At 50.4% G+C, this 21,498-nt stretch overlaps 1 protein-coding gene across 3 annotated transcripts; it reads right to left on the bottom strand.

Moving 5' to 3' along the window:
* Positions 1-2,564: 2,564 nt before the first annotated feature.
* Positions 2,565-14,416, bottom strand: DDN (dendrin). Of its 3 annotated transcripts, none has more exons than XM_080995567.1 (3): positions 14,175-14,416; positions 7,240-7,323; positions 2,565-4,624 (listed from the first exon to the last, which is right to left on the bottom strand). In XM_080995567.1, the coding sequence occupies exons 1-3, from the start codon at positions 14,297-14,299 to the stop codon at positions 2,854-2,856; spliced, it is 1,980 nt and encodes a 659-aa protein (XP_080851693.1). In that variant the 5' UTR covers positions 14,300-14,416; the 3' UTR covers positions 2,565-2,853. The 3 variants fall into 3 exon arrangements, with proteins under 3 accessions (XP_080851693.1, XP_080851692.1, XP_080851694.1); XM_080995566.1 differs by lacking the exon at positions 14,175-14,416 and adding an exon at positions 11,441-11,747; XM_080995568.1 differs by lacking the exon at positions 14,175-14,416 and adding an exon at positions 7,891-8,424.
* Between the last annotated feature and the right edge of the window lie 7,082 nt (positions 14,417-21,498).

Raw genomic sequence — 21,498 nt, 5'->3', positions numbered from 1 at the left:
TCACCACCACAGCTGGTCTCACCTCTCATCCCATGTGCAGCCTCTCTTCAGCACACAAGCGTTCTTGTAGGAAGTATGCCTATATTACCCAAGAGCTACTTGTGCAGGATGTGTGGGTGGGCGTTTGCATTCTATAACACTGTGTACTGCAGCTTGGGGAAGAATGTCAGGTGGACTTGCAGGCTTCTGTTTATGAGCTAAAAGAGGAGGCAAGGGTGTTCTAAAAGGAAAAAGAAAACTTAATGCCTTTTTTAAAAAATCCAGGAGGGTGATTGTGGAAGAGGAGAGTTGGACAGAATAATGTTCTGGCACAATTACTTTCTGTCTAAATTGTCGTTTTTAACTTGTTTGGCCTGTTACACACAACCTAGCCCTTTCGTTACTTAAGATTGTAGGAATCTGTGTCTGGATAGACTCCCGTCGCTTCCTCCGAGCCTTTCACCTGCTTCTTACTTTCCCTCTGCAACCACAATCCCACCACCATCACCAGTCTTTCTCAATGACATGGCAAACTGGAGTCTGTTCAGTTCACGCCCCTGCTCACTGCTTCTGCCCTTCAAATTTCACCTGTCAGTCAGTGGTGAAACGGCAGCTGGAGATTTGCAAACTTGTTTGCTTGCCACCAGCACTGTAGCAGACCCTGCTCACAATTGGCTGATTCCCTGTGTCTTAAAACACAAAAACTGTTATGCAGGTCTATCACCACAGGTGTGTTCTGCCCAAGGATGGAGACTTGGGAACAGTCCGTTCTTGTCTTTTCAGACACAGAGAAACCAGCCACTTACATGCTTCTTGTTCCCAGCAGGCTTTGGTGAACCTGATACCTGGATAGCACTTAAAACAGTTTCATTTGGATGTCTACCTCCTCCTCTACCCATACGAAGACTGTCAGCAGATGAAGCTTCATTATCAGCCAGAAACAAATTTCTTCTAACTCACCACCTCATTGCTCTGTTCACTATCTAGCCTGATGGTAAACTTGAACTTTGCACACTATATTTTGCAATAGGTAGGCCTAACAATGGAATTGCCCTAATAAGGACGTGTGTTTTCCTTATGGTTCAGAGCAGCTCCCTTTACTTTGACAATGCCTTTTAAAACAGGTGGCTAATGTGTGTCCCTCCAGGTGTTGCTAGACTACAACTCCCATCATTTCTATTGGCCATAGTAGCTGGGACCAGTGGGGGTTGCAGTCCAGCAACATCTGGAGACACAGAGGCTAGCCCTCCAGGCCCCCGTTTTCAGCTGACCATGTATTGCACCATATCAGAAGCACAAATCCCTTTCAAGGGGCCAATTTCCCTCTCCTCCCCCTTGTGTTTTTTCTTAGTATCTACCCTGAACTCTGCAGCTCAAACGCTTGCTCATTCTTTTGAGACATTTGAATTAATCCTAATAAAGTATTAGTTACAGGTACGTAGCCATGTTGGTCTGCCATAGTCGAAACAAAATAAAAAAAATCCTTCCAGTAGCACCTTAGAGACTAAGTTTGTTATTGGTATGTTATTGGTATGCATGCACACGAAAGCTCATACCAATAAAAAACTTAGTTGGTCTTTAAGGTGCTACTGGAAGGATTTTTTTTTATTTTGTTTCTAATAAAGTATTGTTCATCTTCAACTATTGGGCTGCTGTTGTTTTAATTAAATGGACCATTTCAAAAAGAAACTGATGTTCTTAGGCTGCAGTTCTACACCTGCTTACTTCTAAGTAGACATGCAAAGGAGGGCACAGTTGTTTAAGCACCATCTCATCAGCTCACTTAACCATTTTCATGTTAATGTTTTATTTCATTCTTCTATTAATTCTCTCCTGAAATGTTGATGTATGGATCTTAACTTGTATTTCTTTGGGGTGTTCGGAGGCACTGATGTATCTCTTGGCTTAATCAAACTGAGAACGCATCATCCAGCTTCTGTGTTTGAAAGACATGTTTATTATTATTATTATTATTATTATTATTATTATTATTATTAGTTCCTGAATACCTGGCACACATGGACCGCAATAATCATATGGACATAGAAAAGCAGGGGGGAAACATCTTGGTAGCTTTGTTGGAAATATCCCTGCTATGTAAAGATAGCCTTGCCTGATCAAACCAAAGGGACCTGCTCTCCCCCCTCTTGTCTGTCTCCAGCTAAGGCAGGGAACCTTTATTAGCTCAAGGGCCACATCCCCTTCTATGCAGCCTTCCAGGGGCCACATGGAGGCGGGGTCAGAAGCAAAAGTAGGTGGAGCAACAAGTGTTTACCTTTGTGCAGGAGCCTAGTTTCTATGTGCACTCGGGCAGCCCTCTCTACCCTCTGTCCAGGCAAACAAGAAGCATTGCTAGTATTCAGCAACACACTCCAGGCTGGCAAAAGCACCCAAGAAGAGTGTGCAGAGGAGCCGGCAGGATGTGTGGCCAGGAGAGAGTCCCGAGAGTCAGGCAGAAAGGCCTGGAAGGCCACAATTGGCCCTGACCCTGAGGCCTAAGCTTCCCCATCCCTGAACTAAGACTGGGCAAGGAGGTTCCTGGGAGGTTCAGCATTATAGGGTGTTACAGCGATGGCTATCCTCTAGGTTCTCCCTAGCATCTAGTAATCAGATATACTGCCTCTGAACATGTAGGCTCCATTCTTACACCAAACACACACTTGAGTACAGAACCTGATATGGGAAGTGTTACAACTACGTTTATATCCTTCCGCATCCGCACCCCACGGCCCTGAACACCCGTGTGTCCCTGAGCCTGTGACAAGGAGAAGGAGCTGGGCAGAGGCATAGGGATACCAGGCACTTGGGAGACGGGGTGGGGTGGGGGTGCTGGCGGGTATGGGGCTCTGACGTGGGTGTCTCTTCTCCGCCATTTCATGGCTGTGGTCCTGCCTCGGCCCGGCTCAAGCCGCTTCCACCCGCAGCCGGCAGCTCCCAGCCAGACTCGGGCCCCTTCCGCAGGCCAAGGGGGGCGCTCCCGGGCACCACGGTGGCATTGGAGCCGCTGCTGTCGAGGCTGCTGCTGCTGCTGTAGCAGAGGGCTCCTTCCCCCAGCCGCCGCTTCCAGGCTGCTCGCCCGGAGGCCGGCGGCCACTCCTGCTCCAGCTCCTCGTCCGTGTCCGAATCCGGCGCGGTGTGCCGGCGGATCCTCGACATGGCTTCCTTCAGATCCCGGACGTAGGATCTGCTCGGCGAGGGCAGCGCGGGCTTTGCGGCGGCTTCTTTTCCGCCTCGGGGCGGGCAGCCGCCTTCCTGGCCAGGAGCGGCTGCCCCTCTCTGGCTGGGGCAGGCCAGCCCGGCTAGCTCCGTAGGCCCAGCCTGGGACCCGTCGGGGGCTGCTACGGGCTTCGTGGGGCTGGCCGGGGCCGAAGGAGGCCCCGCAGGCTGCCCCACTGCACGCGCATCCCCGAAAGGAGCCGCGTCGCTCGCGCAGCTCCCCGCAGCCCCGCGCGCAGGGCTCCCTGGCCCCGGGGCCTCTCCTCCCGCCCCCGCGAAGCCCAGCTCGCTGACGGAGAGACCCAGGATGCGAGCAGCTCGCTCCTCCATCGACGCCGGGGCCGGGGAGCCGGGCGGTGGGGCGGCGCCGGTCTCTTCGCGGCCCAGGTAGCGGACCCGCTCCGTCCGAGGGGGCGGGATGTAGTGGGCTTGGATTACCACGCACGTGGCGTCGATGACAAACAGACCTCCTCGCCTTCGGGGCGTCGATCTGTGCGCGTGGCTCCCTCCCGGCTCCTTCCACTTGGGGAAGCTGCCCCTTCGCCGCTCGCCCGCTGCTTTGCTCTCACCTCCGACGGCGGCGGCTTCAGGCCAGCCAGCTGCGTGGCTGAAACCCCAGCCGGCAGGGAGCGTGTGCTGGAGGGGACGGCCGGGGTGGGGTCGGCCAGGCTGGCCCCTCTTCGTTGCCCGGGGAAGGGTGTGGCCCCGGTGCTGGGGACTCCTGTCCCAGCAGGACCCCAAAGGGTAGCGGGACCCTGCTGGCTCCGGCCGCGCCCCGCAGCCTCCTCCCCACGTCGTGGCTCCGGAGAGGTAGCTCCAGCTACCCGGCAGCTTCGACGGGCTTCGCCCTGCCTTCCGCCCCGCCGGTCCGGACTCGCAGGCTCTCCTGGTTCCCTCGCGGCCTTTCTTGGGGGCTTCCGCCGGGCTGGGCTTCGCCGTCGAGGCTTCCTTGCTGGCGCGCTGCTTGGGCTGCACGGTGCGGTGGGGCGCCTCGTAGGATGGCGGGGCAATATAGGGCGGCGGGCGAGGCCAGTTCTCCTTCCGGGGGCCCGGCCCGGCCCGGAGACGCAGCAGCATGTGGGCCTCGTAGCTTGGAGGGGCCCGGGCAGGGAGCTCGCCTTTGCCCCTGGGGGCTCCTCGGCTCCATCTGCAGCCGTCGGCGGGGCCCTTTGCCGCCTGGCTGCTCACGTCTCTCCTGCACATCGGGGGCAGCCCGTCGTAAGGCGGGTTGGGCTGCCTTGGCGCCTTGGGGGGAGATGCCGCCTTGCTCGGATCCTTCCCCGAGAACCAGCGGCCCTCCGGCCTCCGCGGGCCCCAGCGAGGCGGGAAGACTTGAGCATCGTGCCAGTTGGTTGAATCCTGCAGGACGCGGGCGCCCAGGCCACGGCGAGCGGGAGAGAAATCAGAGACGAGTTGCTTCTCCAAGAGCCTGCAAGGACAGAGAGAGAGAGAGAGAGAGGTCGGAAGGGAGTCCACCAGGAAGCCCAAAGGATGCAGAAGGAAAACACCATTGCTGGACACCGTCAGCTTCAGCCCCCTTTTGAAATGCTTTATTGCTGCTTTATAGGAAAACCCACCGACCTCAGTATTGCCTGCAATGACCAGCAGTGGCTCTCCAGAGTTTCTGGCGCTGCTCTACCACCGAGCTATGACCCTTTCACATCACTGGTGCATTTAATTTTAGCTCGGACTCTGAGGATGCAGGAAGCAGCTTTCTACCGAGTCAGACCATTGGGTCCATCTAGCCTATTACCATCTACTGAGAGGCAGTGGCTCCATCTGGCACTGGCAGGAATTGAACCTGCCTGCATGGGCACCACCACAAACAAGTTCTCTCTCCTGTCCCCTCTCCTCTCACACGAACCTCTTTGCAACACCTCATTCCAGTCAAAACTTTATTTTGGTTCCTTCAGCATTTCTTGCACATTGCAGATCCTGCCTGGCAGCCACGAAACCTTAATAGCGAAATGATCCAGGCATTCTTGAAGACATCCAGAGTCATTGACACTCCACCTTGCCTTTGTTCAAAGTGCACTGGAATTATCTGAACAGCACTCAAGTGACATGAAGTGGGTTGAAGTTGCTTCTCTAGTAGCTAACCAGTATTGCTATTGCTGTCATTTCAGGTAAGCTCCTGTTAAAGGCTGGAGCATAAAATGGTAGGTAATATCATTTAGGCTTTTCTAACATTTCCATTCCGACTGAGTAGCAGTATTGGTAATTTAAGGTCTGAGAACAGGGCAAGAACCATCCTAGATGTAATGAAGAAAAAACGAGCTCTTGACTCCCATTTTTTCTGCAGAAGAGAACTGGTGAATGTGGAAGGAGTTAAGCAACCCATTATTCCTCCCTTGCAAGTTTATTACACTTGCAAGTTTATGGCTTATTGCCGTATCAATTGTGGTAGCATTTGGCATGGTCTATAGAGATGAGTTTTGTACTTCAGATCAGGAGCATAAGTGCCCACAAATGTGTTCTCTGGTGTCACATTTTACAACATTGATCACTATGAGCACATATTTGCTGCACCAAGGGTGAATTGACCCTCCTAAGAGATGCTTTGGTGACACCCTACTGAGACAGCAACATAATGAGAATGAATAATAATTATAATTTTATTGTTTATATGAAAGGTAAAAGGTTTGTATGACACTCATCTGACTGGGCGGCTCCCAACAAAATATTTAAAACACAATAAAACATTATATAGCAGTTTTTAGTCTTCAAAGCACTTCATATACATTATCTCTGTAATTCGTACAACACTCATGTAGAGCAGGTTAATATTATTTACTGGTTGAAGGATCTAATGTCTTGCGCTATTGGATGAGCGTAATTTGTACCAGTGGCCTCTAGGCAGGTGCGAAACTAGGATTTATTTCACCTGGGTTAAAGACCCAGTTTGGCACCCATCCCATGCACATTTGCATACACACACATACAGGCTGGGGGCCTTTGGGGGTTTCACCCAGGCGGAAAATACCCTGGCTAGTCCCACCCCCTTCCCACCTGTAGCTATGATGCTGCCTCCGGGCTCACACTTTGAGACATGCAGACATTCCTCAGCACCAGAACGTATTCTGACCAGCAATATCCTCTTCCTAACACAGCCTTTGGTTCTCATTAATAATTACCCCTTCCTTGGTCATACAAACTGGGTAATTCTTATATTGCCAAGTTGAACCTCAGCATGTAGGTTCAGCTGACAGATAATAACTTGCCCAAGGTGCCTAGCCAAGCAGTGAAATGAACTTTGCATACCCCTTGAACCCATTTCCCAGGACTCCACCTCAGGTGATAATAAGTGTGTATCTGGGCATGTGCAGAGACAGTGCCAGTCTTCATTGTTTAAGTCTGTGGCCCCACTCCCACCCTCTCAAGCTTTTAAGGGAGTAGGGAATCCAGCCTGACACACAGAACTTCCAAGCATCTTTTAGCCTATTCTCCCCATCTCACAATTTTAGAAATTAAATCCTGGTCCAAGGCAACGTACTAGGAGCATTTCTGCTACAGAGCAGCAAAAGCTATTGAGCCTTTAGTTCAAACCCCAGCTCAGCTATCAGCCTTAGCCTTCCAGTCTATGCTATGGGTATAATACTACACTAATTTACCTTCAGTGAATGTTGTACGAGTAACAAATGCTAAGCCTTTTAAGCAATTAGAAAAAGCACTATATAGGGTCCAAATAAATGTTGGTAAACTCCTAGGCCTGCTGCGAACTATGTTTTATTCAGAGTAGACCCACGAAATGTTTTGACCCAAGTTAGCAAAGCCCATTCATTTCAATGGGTCTGCTCTGAGTAACACTAGATGCAACCCCTAGCATGTTCATTGTTTTGGATCATGCTGTCGTCCATTATTTACAACACAAACAAATTATGCCCCCTCCCCATGCTAACCACTAGATGCAACACTGAAGCACCTTAACCCCAACCCCTAAGCCCCCTCTGCTGGCTCATTGGAGCTAAGACAGGAGCTTTCTCCACAAATACCCCCTATTTTTGAACCCCTTAAAAAAACAACAACAAAGAGTCCTGGACTCACGTGTACTGCCCAGCCACACTGTGGTACATCCAGGGGGCACTGTAGCCTTGTCCTGTCCACAGCTCGGCTTCCATGGCATCCCGGCTGGAACAAGAAACTGTGTTAAATTCAACAAGAAGCAGGTTTGTCCTCTCGCAGACATGGAGCCGTCTGGCATCTCCGGGACTCAGACCCGGGCATTCAAACATCGTCCTGCTTGCTGGGACATCTAGCAGCCGCCGGAGTCCCCAGCAGCACCGGCAAAGGGAAGCTGGGAGTGCAATACACCCCCACAGCACATGGCAGGCAAGTTCCCTGGCAGAGGCAGAGAAGAAGGGCAGCTGTCGGCAGCACAGGGCGAGGGTCACTCAGGAGGTAGGGTTCTCAGGGACAGGTGGTCGCAGGTGAAGCCAGTGGAAAGACAGAGGTATGTGGACGTACACAAATGTGCATATTGCAAAGGCATATCAGGCAAGCAGCTATGTACCAAGGATCTCTCGCATTGCTACACACTGTTTCTGTGCATGAGGGAAAAAGCACACACACACACACAGAGGACCTCTGCAACTAACAAGCTGCTGCGAGAATAGTTACACGGCAACAGAAACGCAAGACACGACGCACACAAGGACACCCAGATTGCACACCGACAAACGCTGTGCTGTCTCTCACAATGTTCCACACACAGGATGTGCATGGTATCCGTGCATCGCCTCACGCCCAAGCCACATCGCCCTGCCCTGCCCTCCTTCCCACTGTTCACGTGAAAATGAGTAAAAGAAAACGCCAAGTGTTGAGCTCTTAAATGCTTCCTGCTCCCATTCGGTTATCTCTTAAGCCGAAGGCTAGCAATACATTTTCTTGTCTGAATTTTTTTTGCTTTGCTGTTTTATTCATGACTTGATAGTGCCATTTGCTTTACTGATCTAAATTGTTCAGCTGTATCTTTTATTGTTGCTTTTTAGTTTCATTTGCATTGTAAACCTTATAAAGGAGGGTGTAAGGTGAGGTCAAGGTAAAGGACCCCTAGATGGCTAAGTCCAATCAAAGGTGACTATGGGGTGTGGCGCTCATCTCGCTTTTCAGGCTGAGGGAGCTGGAGTTTGTCCACAGACAGCTTCAGCTTCCTGGTCATGTGGTCAGCATGACTAAACCGCTTCTGGTGCACGGAACACTGTGATGAAGGCCAGAGCACACAGAAACGCTGTTTACCTTCCCGCCACAGTGGTACCTATTTATCTACTCATGCTGGTATGCTTTCGAACTGCTAGGTCGGCAGGAACTGGGACAGAGCAACGGGAGCTCACTCAGTCGTGCAGATTCAAACCGCTGAGCTTAGATTGGCAAACCCAAGAGGCTCAGTGGTTTAGAGTACAGCACTTCCCACGTCCCTTATAAAGGAGGGTGTATAAGTGCCTTAAATAAAGAACTGAAATTGTGTTGGAATCATGTGGGACGCAGCTTTCATCCATTGCAAGCTTTCTTGTTGCAGCTTAACTACATTTCGTCCCCACTCCCCTGTGACTGCATGGCCAAAGGCCGTGGTGATGGCCAGGGATGTGAAAGGGTGTCATTTGCCACACTCTGCTTTCTGACAGGAATTGACTGCCTTGTCTGTGTCACTAGACTCTGTTCCCTTTGACATTCTATAGAACACCCACTTGAAATAACCTCACATCACTAACCTTGTGCATGTCATTTGGAAAGGCTGCAGCTGGCTGACAGGGAATATCCGTTTTGTGTGCAGGGGGTTTCCAAGCAGAGCTGGGCAAGAGTCCTGTCTGAAACCCTAGAGCATCACTGTCAGTCTGTATAGAAAGTGCTGAGGTAGGTGGACTAGTGGCTTTGACTCTGTAGGAGGCAGCTGCTCAGGTCAGTGGTAGGGCCGGCCCAATTGTTAGGCAGGATGAAGCAGCTCACTTCTGACAGGGCTGACCTGACCACAAAACAGTGTGAAGCAGCTTGCTCAGGCACATAATTCTGAGAGTCATAACTGGGCAGCAAGTTGCTGTCTCTTTTAAGTTTTCATTGTTATTTTGCATCTTTACTGCCAGGGAGGGAGGTGCTTGTAAGATTTGTCTGCCTCAGGTGCCAAAATAACTTGGTCACCTAGACTTGGGAGGGTGGCACCATTTGCTGCTCCACCTCCAGCAGCGAAATGTCTTGGGCCCGCCCTAACACCAGAGGTGAAATCTTGGGGTTACCATTAAAAGGCAGCAGATGGTGAATGATTTAACTATTGAGTCTCACCATTTGGATCTTCTGCCTTGAGGTACCAAAACATTTTGGGCCGTCTCCGATTTGTGGGTCCCAAACTGCAAGCACTTTGCACTATCACAGATGCCTTGGGAATCAGGCCTCGCAATGTCTAGGAAGGGGAAGGCTGTCAGATTCAACGCAGTCACCTGCAGAGTCCCATACGCCAAGAGGGGGCCGGCCACCAATCTCAGGTTGTTCCTAGTTCTGCTGTGCCGCCTCCTTGCTATTTCTTCCTGCCCCAGGTCCACCCCCACCCCCCCATGAGGCAAGGTGAAGCAACTGCCTCAGGTGGCAGGATCCACTAGGGTAGCAGATCCCAACAGTAGTTCCTACCTTGTTTCCTCACAAAAGGGGCGCCATTTTGGAATCTGCCTCAGGTGCCAATGAGGTGGGCTGGCCCTGATCTGCCCTGTCTTGGAGAGCAGTAACCTCTGCATATCTAAGCTATCCTTTCTCTGGAAAATGGTTGGGCTTCAAGGGAGAAGCAAATAAATGGGCAGTGACAGCAGGGAAGATGAAGGAGACCCACTGGGGACCTTGTCCAAGAGTCATCAAAATTTAGAACTGGCTTCCTGCACGATTAGTAATGGTGCAGCAGGGGAAGTGTTGGCAGATATGAAGTATACCAAGTCACGCTGTTCGCCTGCCTATCCCAATATTGTCTATGCTGATGGAGGCTTTCCAGCTTTTCGGATGGGAGTCTCTTCCAGTCCTACCTGGAGGTGGCCAGGATTGGACCAATGACCTTCCCCAAGCAGATGCTCTGCCACTGAGCTGTTCCCCATGTGTTTCATCTCCCATCACTGCAACACACCAAGGAGGAAAGGTGCGTTTGCCCAAATCCTGTCTGTTAAGGAACTGCAAAAGCTGGTGGAATAGGAATGGGGAAACTGGCCCACCAGATGATGTTGGACTCCAGTTCTGAGCAGCCCCAACCCACATGGCCAATGATCAGGCATGATGGGAGCTGGAGTCCAGCAGCAATGAAGGGGGAACAGGTTCCCCATTCCTGAGGGAGACTGGGGGCGCAGCACACATCAGTGGCGGGACACATGACTTAACACACACCACATTCCTTGCTGGCTCAGCCCCTGAGAAAGAGGACCTCCCTTCTGCTGTGGTAACTCCAGCTGTGCTTGGGACTCCCATCAGTCCCAGCCAGCATGCCCAGTGGTCAGGTGTGGTGGCAGGGCAACTGCAGTCCAGCCACCAGGCTCCCCATCCCAGCTGTAGAAACTGGCAGCATCAGGTTTGGTGGTGGTGGTGGTACCAATGGAGCTTCATAGGCTGGAGAGGGGCTGGGAGTTGACCCAGAACTACAAGGTGCCCCCATAGCTTGGCTCCTTGGCTGCACCCATAGCTCAGAGATGCTATTTGCTTAAGTGGTGCTTGGTCCTCTTTCCGCGCTGCAGAGGGAGGCACCTTTCTCTCTTCTTCCCCCCCCCCCCCTTCAGTGCGTTATAGCTTACTCTCTGGAAAATGTATTCACCCCTCACCCCAACTAAATGCAGCCTCTCCTCCCCCCGCCAAATTTCCCAGTAAATGAGAGAGTTCAGTACAAACTCCCACGCCAGCTCCAAGTGAAACCTAGCAACTGAGCGCCAGCATGGCAACTGCATTGGCAACGGATGGCAAGAATGGGGGTGGTTAGCAGAGCTGCCAGTGACACAACCCCATTTATTATCGGGGGTGGGGGAACGGGGAGAGAGAGAGGAGACCTTGCATCCTTTTGTCCCCCCTGCCCTGGAAGCAGCCATAATCTAGGTCCCGAAGGGCCAGGGACGGACTCAAGGGAAAAGGGATCGGGGTTATTGATAACCAATCTAATAGTAGGGACGGCTTGGAAGCTTTTTTTTCAGTTCAACGGCCACAATCCAATCTAAGCAGCCTTCCAGGTGCCACTGCCAGTGGAGGGGAGGAGCCAGAGGCTAAAGTGAGCAGAATAATAAATGCAAAGTGTTACCTTTTTACGGTAGGCTGCTTTCTTTCTACACATGCTCCCACACCTCTCTCTGTCCTCCATGCAGGCAAGACAGAAGCACGTCGGAATCCAATGAGATATTCCCACCAGGCAAAAACACTCAGGGGTGGGGGCAAAGCAAAGCAGGTTTGGGAGGGTGCATGGTCTGGAGACATGGGTGGTACTGTGGGATAAACCACAGAGCCTAGGACTTGCCGATCAGAAGGTCGGTGGTTCAAATCCCCGCGACAGGGTGAGCTCCCGCTGGTCGGTCCCTGCTCCTGCCAACCTAGCAGTTTGAAAGCACATCAAGTGCAAGTAGATAAATAGGTACTGCTCCGGCAGGAAGGTAAACGGCGTTTCCATGCGCTGCTCTGGTTCGCCAGAAGCGGCTTAGTCCTGTTGGCCACATGACCCGGAAGCTGTACGCCGGCTCCTTCGGCCAGTAAAGCGAGATGAGCACCGCAACCCCAGAGTTGGTCATGACTGGACCTAATGGTCAGGGGTCCCTTTACCTTTACCTTTATGGCCTGGGGAGACTCTTGAGAGCCAGATAAAGAAACCTGGAGGGCCACATTGGGTCCATGGCTCCTCATCCCTGATCTATATCATTTCCCTGTGCAGAGCACTTAATAAATCTAATTGAATTCAGGCCCACAATAATGCTGTGAGATAAGTGACTATTATTCCCATCTGGCTGATGGGGAGCTGTCTCGACAAGGACAGCACTTTCAATGCATATTTCCTGTCTCAAAGAATTATGGGCACTGTGGTTTGTTAAGGATTGCTGGGAACTGTAACTCTTTGAGGGGTAAACTACAGTGCCCAGAAGTCTTTGAGGATGAAAATGTGCTTTGAATGTACTGTTATAGTATGTACACATTAATTTTCCTTTCTTTTCTTTTTAATTGGTCCTGCTCCTGGGCCTTAAGAGACGTCTTTTTGATGTGATTATAGAGACTGTAATGTTTATTTTTAACGCTATTATTATGAGCCACTTGGAGCTCAACATTCTTGTTTGAGAAATGGACTACAAATATTAAATTCAAAAAATTCTCACACAATAAAATTTAGCCAGAAGCTTTCCCTGGCTTGGAGAGAGTTCACCTGTTATGTTTCTGTGGGTTGGGCTGTTGTTGAAGGCACAGGAATGAGGCCAGTATGAAAAAGGAGTGTGTCAAAGGACAGGGATAGCTGAGCTGGTAGAGCACGAGGCTCTTAATCTCAGGGTTGTGGGTTCAAGACACATGTTTGGCAAAAGATTCTTGCATTGCAGAGCGTTGGACTAGAACAGGGGTAGACAACCTAAGGCCCGGGGCCGGATGCGGCCCAATCGCCTTCTCAGTCCGGCCCATGGATGGTCCAGGAATCATCATGTTTTTACATGAGTAGAATGTGTCCTTTTATTTAAAATTCATCTCTGGGTTATTTGTGGGGCATAGGAATTCGTTCATATATATTTTTCAAAATATCGTCCGGCCACCACATGGTCTGAGGGGCAGTGGACTGGCCCCCTGCTGAAAAAGGTTGCTGACCCCTTGCGGTCCCTTCCAACTCTGATTCTGTGATTCATGTGAGATGAACTTCCAGAATCAGTTAACCAAACCCTGAGCCCCAAGGCCACACAGGAAAAGCTTAGCCTAACAGAGGTTTAAATATACTGTGTCTCAGGTATTCATGTTGAACACAGCTCCATCTGATACCAAAAGAGACTTCAGCATGCAAATGGAGGATGTATGTCGCTGGCTTACATCTCTGCCAAGCCTTTGTGCCCATGCAAATGGGCCCCTCAGTTCAAATATATGATAGATGCCCATCTTATTCCCATCTCTAGAGTGTGCTTCTGCAGTAGGCTTGTATACGTTCCAAAAGTTAACAGAGGAAACTAGTTACCCTAGTTTTTGCATGGATGGGGGCAGGTGGGGGGGCGGGGAGAAAAGCATAACAGTTTGCTAATATGGAAACGAGGAAACCAAGTGAATGAGCTGCTACAGCTGGTTGCATGAGGTCCCGCATCCAAGAATAGTTAAACTCCAAACTATCTCATTTCCCTACTTTTTCACAACCGTATTTTCACACAAATGCACATGCTTACATTGTCATATAATAGCACCCCCCCAAAACCCTAATCTTCACACATGAGAGCTAGTTCTGAAACAGACACAAGGTAGTGCCAGCCATTTGGTACAAATTTTGTATTCACCAACAACCTGACTGCATTGATAATCTGTTACAGTGGGGAAAAGAGAGAATGTCTAGATCTGGATTACTCTATCCTAGGGTTGCCATATTTCAAAAAGTAAATACCAGGGCACCCCAAAAATTGTTTGCCTTTTTTCTTTTTCTTTTTTACAAAAACACAAAAATAACCCCCTCAATATTTCAGTTGACTTGCCTAAGATCCAGGACAAAGCACTGCCTTTCGGAAATTCCCCCCAGACGTCAATTCCACCCTTAAAATCCTGGTAATGTCCAGAAAAAATGCAGACGTATGGCAGCCCTACTCTATCCACCACCACCCCACCTCCCCCAAACCCAGGTCCAATGGTCTGTGCCAAGAGCAAACCATGGGTGGAGGGGATAATTGCTAGAAATCCCAAACCAGGAACCACAGACACCCTCCTCCCAGCAGCACGCTTTTCCACGCACGGACCGTATCCAGGAAGGTGAACTGGTGTGACAACCAGTTTCTGCAGTCAGGTCACTCTTGCAGGATCAAAGCAATCATGTACTGTACCTATTGAACAGCAACATGAGTTTGCGTCTGTGAGGGTGAAGGGCAGCTTTCTCGTGCACAATATCCTGATCTTTTACATTCTCTTCAGCCAGCCCTGAATCTGCTTCTAGATCCACTCCTTTCATCCATGGTCACCGAATTCCCAGCTCCCTTGTGTTATCCGAGACAGAGCAATACCAGCAAGCCCAAGATTTCAGGACCCAACCTGCTCCATGTCATCCCAGTTCTGAGCTCTGTCGGCTTCAAGCGCAGCACGCTTAAAGCCAAAGGCGCTCCAACCAGTGGGTGCAGCCTTAGCCACCCTCTGCCTGTCCGACTCCCACCCTACGGGGAATGTGCTGTGTCAACAGTGGAGGGGGGAGTGAGTGGAGGGGGCGCCAGGACTCAAAAGTAGCTGGGTAAGCTCAGGATAGAATTGAAGGAATACCAACGCCAAGCTATGGTGCAGGGCTGCTCTCATGTCATTTGCTCTGTGGTAGCAAAAATGATTTTAGGTGAGTCCCTTTCACTCTGCGCTATTTATACCTGGCCCATCAAAGTAGGATTGTGGGTCAACAGCAGCCCACAACGCTAACTCTGCAGAACCTTCTAAAGCCATGAGAAGCCAGGCCCACGGCCATCAACTCCACCCGATGGACTGCTCAACTGCTCCCCACCCCATTTAGTGTACACAGTCCATTATTGGTCCCCACAGGTCACTTAGGCGCAGCACCTCCTCGCCCAATGTGAAACAAGTGTAAATGGTGCCTTGCATAAGGATCTAGACTAGGCATGGCCATACTTGGCCCTCCAGATGTTTTGGGACTACAATTCCCATCATCCCTGACCACTGGTCCTGTTAGCTAGAGAGGATGAGAGTTGTAGTCCCAAAACATCTGGAAGGCCAAGTTTGGCCATGCCTGATCTAGACCAACTGCTCCTAGCTCTGTTGGGGTCTTCAGGCCTTAAGATCTTTCCATAGGCCTTGAGTGGAGGGTTCCTTGGGCACACAAACTAGTTGAGGGGGGGGCAGTGGGGGAAGAGAAGCCCCTCAGGGGAGGAAAAGAGATTCCTGTCTCCAGTGCTCAGTGTGTGCAGAGCTGAGAATCCAGGCTCCCTGTGACAACTGGCCTCACAGCACATCCCCACAGCAACCTTTGCAGCCCATTCCCCACACCCAGAAGGTAAACATTGTCACCCACTGTGTGACCCCCCCCAGCCTCTTTCAATACTTGGGGGAGCCATCTGGGAGCTTCAACCACATTCACCACAAGCTTCCTCACACTGTCCAATTCCACCTTTCCTCGCTGCCCTTCCGCTTGGCCTGGGGAGCACCTACCTTGCCCCCAACTGTTGTTCCCTTTGCTAGGCTGTGCCATCGCCACCCACGGCTCCGGCTGGGTGCCTGGGAGGATTTCCGCCCTTTTAAAAGCCACAGGCAGAACAAACAGGGATTTGGTGTCTGGGCGGTGATGCTGGCTCAGCACATTCCTGGTCCTAAGGGCCCTGGGGGCAGTGGAGGAGGGAGGGAGGGAGGAGGAATGATGGGGGGGGCAGACAGGCAGCTCTGCTGGCCTTGTAACTAGATTCAGGGCAGGGTGGGAACAAGAGGGGCCACCTTTGCAAGAGAGGGTGGAGCCGCTTTAGGTTGGAAGATCCTTGGAGCCCACCAAAGCTTCCAACTGTTACTCCTCAAGAGTTGCAAGGGGGAGGTTGTCACTCCAGCCCCACAGAGGAAGCAAGTCCTATGCATGAGCAGCCTTACTTGGCTGCTGAATACTTCCTCTTCAATGCCATGCTTTCAAACACAAGGCATGTAAGAGAGGTGTCTGACACACCCTTGCATTGCGGGAGGGCCCAGAAGCTTCGCAAGTGAGCCGAACACCAGTGATGTGGTGGGAAATTCTTCATGACAACCCCCCCCCCAAAAAAAAACCACCATACAACAAAAGTGAACTTGGCCAGTGCAAACATTCTCGCTTCAATATATTAAGCCAGTTTCCCAAGGACTCTCTGTACAATTTGGAGTGAATTCGGAGGAAAAAGCTACCAAGCCTCTGGTGCTTTTCTTGGAAAAAGAGTGGAAGAAGCATAAATGGAAGGGATCGTCCATCTCTTTCTGTGTGAGACAAGGATTAAGAGCTAGCTTTGAGAGAGGATCCTGCATTTCATTTCATTTTTCTGCTTTTATTTAGATTAGTTCATTTTTAATTATATTATGAAATAACCTTAATAAAATTTTACGGGGGATGGGAATACTAAGTCATTTTCCTCCCGCCCTTCACCCCCAAATATGCAACCCGATGGACTCAAAAGCTTGCTCAGTATTTTGTGACATTTTGGTGGGTTATAATCAAAACACTTTTGCAAAACAAAAGCAGGCAATTTAACCCTTACTGCTTCCTTTTAGCTTAGCTGGTGGGTTCTTGAGAAAAAGGACTGCCAAATAACACCTCTGAAGATGACATCATTTAGTCCTTGCACTACGGCTGAACTCCTGGGGAGGGGGCAGGTGGTTCTTCCTGTCTAGTGGAAGCCAATGTAACGGCTTGCTTGCAGGAGATGGTGGGGAGACTCTCATACAAGTATCAGGTCTGTGAGGAAGGAGGAGCCCCCAACCCAGATCTGCCACAGGATGCTGCTGCTGACATTTTGCTCCCCCCAATTATACCATGTGTACTTGTCCAATTTGTTCTTTGTATTCATTGTTATATTGCTGTGTGGGTGCACCACTAAGGCAGGCTGCCACCCCGTGCAGTGCCTGGTTGCCTGGGAAACCAGCCGGAGGCTGATGTGGACAAGCCCAATGTGGTGAACTGGATGTGCTACCGCCAGACAGAGGACATCTTCACCATGTTCTTGCCTATTGGGGTTGACGGTTGGACTGACAATAGCAGGGATGTCACCGGCTGAAAATACTTCAAAGCCTGTTATAGACTCTCTCAGGTGTTGGGCTCCAACGCTCTTCCATCCCAGCAGCCAGCATGGTCAACGATGGGCACTGTAGACCTTCCTCATTGGACATAGCCTGGGGAACCTCTGCATCTTCTACTTCCCCTCCAGCCAGCAGTCCCAGGCTTGGAAAAGCCAAAATGTCTAGGGATTCATCTCCCTGGGGGCTCCTGGGGGGGGGGGGCAGTGAAGCCCATGAGGGTCCTGGCCTCAGGTACGGTAAGTTGCTTGCCAGCAAGTGAGCTTACCCTCCAACATTTCTCCAATGAACATAGGGACATTCTAAGGAAAAGTGGGACATTCTGGAATCAAATAAAAATCCAGGATGGCTTCTCTAAATCAGGGAAGTCCCTGGAAATTAGGGATACTTGGAAGGTCTGGGTGAGGTGGGCCAGAATATCAGGCCTCTCCAGACCCCAAAACGGCTGCTATGCACCTCTTAAATGCACTTTTAAGAAGCAAGAGTTCTCAGGCCTCTAGCATAGAATTACGTTCTTTTATTGCCTTCTGCTAAACTAATCTAGACATGATCCTGGCCACACGTGTGTGAGGACGAGGAGTGTGGGAAATGCATCTTCCCTTCTTTTTGTTATTGTTGCTAAAAATAGAGATGGCTCTCTTGGATTGTGCTGGGATTTCTCATAAAACTCAATTTGCTTTAAAGATGTAGAATGTGTACAGCCTTCGTTTTTCCTGCTGTTCTCAGGGTGTGTGGTGTTCAATAAGCTTTGTTTATTGTGTGGTATGAAACATAAACAGACTACAGCTATGTACACACAATACCTTTAATGCCCATTTTAAGCACCTTCTTTCCCTCAAAGAATCCTGGGCATTGTAGTTTATCCCTCACAGAGTTACAATTCCCAGCAACTTTAACAAACTATAGTGTCCAGAATTCTTTGAGGAAGGAAACATGATTTGAATGTGCTCTAAAGGTATAGTGTGTACGCTCTACCTGCATGGTCATGGATGGTGGGGGGATCAACCCAGGGCCACCCCAAAAAGAGCAAGGAGGAGGAAGATGGCAGCCCAGTGGCAAGTAGAGGAGCACATCAGTCGTGGCAGATGCCCAGTGGTGGCATACACCACCCCCAGGCACACTGTGCCCTAAGTAACCGGTCAGCCCTGGTGCAGTTTCTGTCCCCAAGTGCCAGCACTGTCCCTCTCAAGGATTTCCAAGTGTTGCACCCTCTCACGTTTGCTCAAGCCCAGGCAAAGCGAGCTTCCTGGGAGATTTGTGTAGCTAGAGATCTATGCTAGTGCTGTAGTGGATATCAAGGTGGTCTGCATTTCAGGGCATCCCCATCATGTCCACCATCAAATTGTGTGAGAAGTGAAGGACCACGACCAGCCACATCCATCCACACGCTGCTGTGGCCCGAGGCGCACGTCTTCATCTCCACCTCCTCCCACAATGGTACCTACAGGGACTACTAGTGCTTCTTCACCAGCACTGACTTTGAGGATGGCTGGTACATGTGGAACACCACAAAGGACCTCCTGAAGGGGCTGCCCATCCCAAGGGTCAAGGTGTATTGCCCCTATGACATGGGTTACCAGCTCTGGAAACCTACGACGACCACTTCCCCTACGAGGACCCCATCAACTACAATGCACTTTGCACAGCAATATACATTTTAGAGAAGCAAATTAATAAAATGTCCTGGGCATGGCAAAAAGAGGCTGGGATGGGGGAAGAGAGAATATAGGTCAGGCCGCTGGATCTCAAAACTATCCACAAACCCCCGTTGCCTCTGCTGCTTTGTGTGGGAGAAGGAAGGTAGGTTGATATTTTTAGAGTGAGGCAGCTGAAAGGGCCACAAATGGTTATTTATTCTTAACTGTATACAGAGAGGCGCTTGTGGGATTTTCTGTCTCCAGTGCCAAAGTAACCTAACTGACCTTGGGTATTTGGGAAGAGGGTCACCTCAGGCAACAAACTGCCTTGGTCGAGCCCTGGATGTTTCCCGCTTAACTCAACCCTAGAACTGGAGTCACCTGAATCAGGAAAGAGTTTTCATCCCTTGTGGGAAAATATTTGTTGTTTGCGATGGTTCATTTGCTCCTAAGACAACACAAACTGAAAGAGGATACCTCAATTTTTTATTAAGTACAGAATCTCAATAAAACAAATAGTAGTTGACATCACACAAAGGGAAGGGCCCCGGAAGGATCCCCTGCATGGACCTGAAATCATTTTTAAAAGTTCCAAGTTGAGGCAGAGCACGGAGAACGAGCGCTGCCCCCCTCCCAGCCAAAGAAAACAGGAAGAGTGTGGACGGAGCGTCAGAACCGTGGCTTTACAAAAATACATGTTGTACAATTTACACAGGGAGCAGTTGTAGGAATGTACAAAGAGGTGAGTTTTATGGCAAGAAAAATACTCTTGTGCAGCGGAGGGACAAGGCAACTGCCTCTGGTTTGGTAAGGAAGAATTAGGTGCCGATTCTCAAAAGCACTCATGTTTCTGCCTCAAAAGGAGAGCTTGAATATGCCTATGGACAACCACATTTCTCTCTGCCAGAGCACAGATACAGAGTCCTATCATTGCTAAGTTGATAGGCAGGACTGATAGGCAATATATTCAAGACCAAGGTGAGCAGGAGCTACTGAGGCTGTCCCAAAACAGATCAGCAGGAATTCAGGCACTCTGGACAGCCAACGGCCACCGCAGACTCATCACAAGGACCTGGAAAGTGGTTTTCAGCTCCTGCGAAGATCTCGTTTGCGCCATTCAGGAACTTACGGAATGGGGCTTGGTTCTGCTGCTGGGAAGGGCAGAGCAGGGGATGGCAACTCTGAAACAGAAACACCCCCCTCAACCTGTGCAGAGACTAGGAGGGAAAGAGTATTGCTTGGTGGAAGCGACAAAGTGGCACTAGGATGGAAACTTCCCACCTACAAATCCCTTCTGCGCCCGTATGGCATGCAGAGATAAAGGGGTTACGCAAACACACAGTTCGCCCACTCAAGAGTTGCCATGACTTATGCTGCCCACCAGGCACCTGCAGAGGTCCACCTCCCGAGTGTCTGTGTGTGTTTGGGCTTTTGAGGTGGCCCCTTCCCCATGGATCTCCTTTGCAGTCGTCCCAGGAAGCCGGTTTCCCTTTTCTTCCCCTCCAAGCGTGGCATGTACAGCCCACCTGAGCCTGCAGCCGGAGGGGGCCCCTCGATACACCTAGCTCAAGGGAACAAGCAAGCCTGGGGGCTCCTTTGCAACCAAAACGGGGAAGGAGGAGACACACAGCCTGGTGAGGTGGGAAATACCATGGGAAGCAGCCCCACAGAGGGTTGGTTGATGACTGGGCTGGCCGCATAGCCTGCTCTGGGCTTCAGCTGGTTGGCCAGAAGGGCGATGCAGAAGGGACAGCTGCTCCACGCTTCAGGTTCACGGTGGGGGGCTCAGCCCTCCTGCAGTCAGGGCTTCTGACCGCCAGGCAGGACCAGGGCCTGCAGAATATCCGAGAGGGACACGATCCCCTTCACCACATTGCTTTCATCCACCACAACCAGCCGATGAACCTGTGGGTTAGCAGAAAAGGCCTGTGAGGACTTGCTTGACACAGCCAAGATTTAGGGGTGGTAGTGATTTAGAGAGCCAGGTTGGTTTAGTGAGCACTGGGACTGGGAGCGGGGTCCAAATCCTCATGCAGCCATGAACTTCACCAAGTGACACTGGGCCAGTCATCTAACCTACCTCACAGGGCTGTTGTGGGGGCAAAATACAGAGGGGAGACTGTGGTAAATTAATACATAAGTACAAAATTTGTATCTATTTGTCCCCAAGTCTATATGAAAAAGAAATTTGGTGTTTTGGTACTCGTCCTCTTCCCTTGCAAATATTCCCTCATGCTATTCAAAGCCTTCCAAGTTTCTCCATGGAAATGAGAATCCCATCCTTCAGTGATAAGCAACCTTTTACATAACAGCTTTGTGGTTAAGCAGCAAGTCAAGGGCACCTTTGGTTCCTTGTCAATCTGAATAAGGTTGTATAAAGTGTGGACTTCACTAGCTGACAAATGCTGTTCTGAAGTCATCCTCACATCCCAGGTTTCAGGCAAGACTCTTCCACAAAAAAAGCCCCACTGGCCAACTTTTCCTCGTATTCAGTTGTCAGATTATGTGCGCACCAAATTTCAGCTGTTGTAGAAGCACCTTCATTTAACTACTTCCACAAAGAAACCAAAATAACTATTTCAATTTCATCATTACCTTTTCCAGGAGGTGGGGAAATCAACCCAGACAAAATCTGGTACTTATGGGTACCCTGAGCTACCCTGTATTACCATTGAAGTTCCCCGACTGCAGGAGTGGGGGATCTTTAGCCCCTACAACTCCCATCAGCCCTAGAAAGCTGGGCTCACAGCCAGGGATGGTGGGAGTTGTAGTCCAG

This window comes from Podarcis pityusensis, assembly GCF_964106645.2.
Source record: "Podarcis pityusensis genome assembly, chromosome: 2".
In the NCBI taxonomy this organism is placed as follows: domain Eukaryota; kingdom Metazoa; phylum Chordata; class Lepidosauria; order Squamata; family Lacertidae; genus Podarcis; species Podarcis pityusensis.
The sequence above is the reverse complement of the archived record's forward strand: the minus strand, read 5'-3'. Positions and strand labels throughout refer to the sequence as shown.

Excerpts from the sequence above, each read along its gene's own strand:
- DDN (XM_080995566.1), bottom strand. The coding sequence starts at position 11,613 with ATGTCTCCAGACCATGCACCCTCCCAAACCTGCTTTGCTTTGCCCCCA. Across the intron at positions 7,324-11,440 it reads AAGCAGCCTACCGTAAAAAG|CCGGGATGCCATGGAAGCCG; the intron begins GTAACACTTTGC and ends TTCTTGTTCCAG. Across the intron at positions 4,625-7,239 it reads AGTGTGGCTGGGCAGTACAC|GCTCTTGGAGAAGCAACTCG; the intron begins GTGAGTCCAGGA and ends CTGTCCTTGCAG.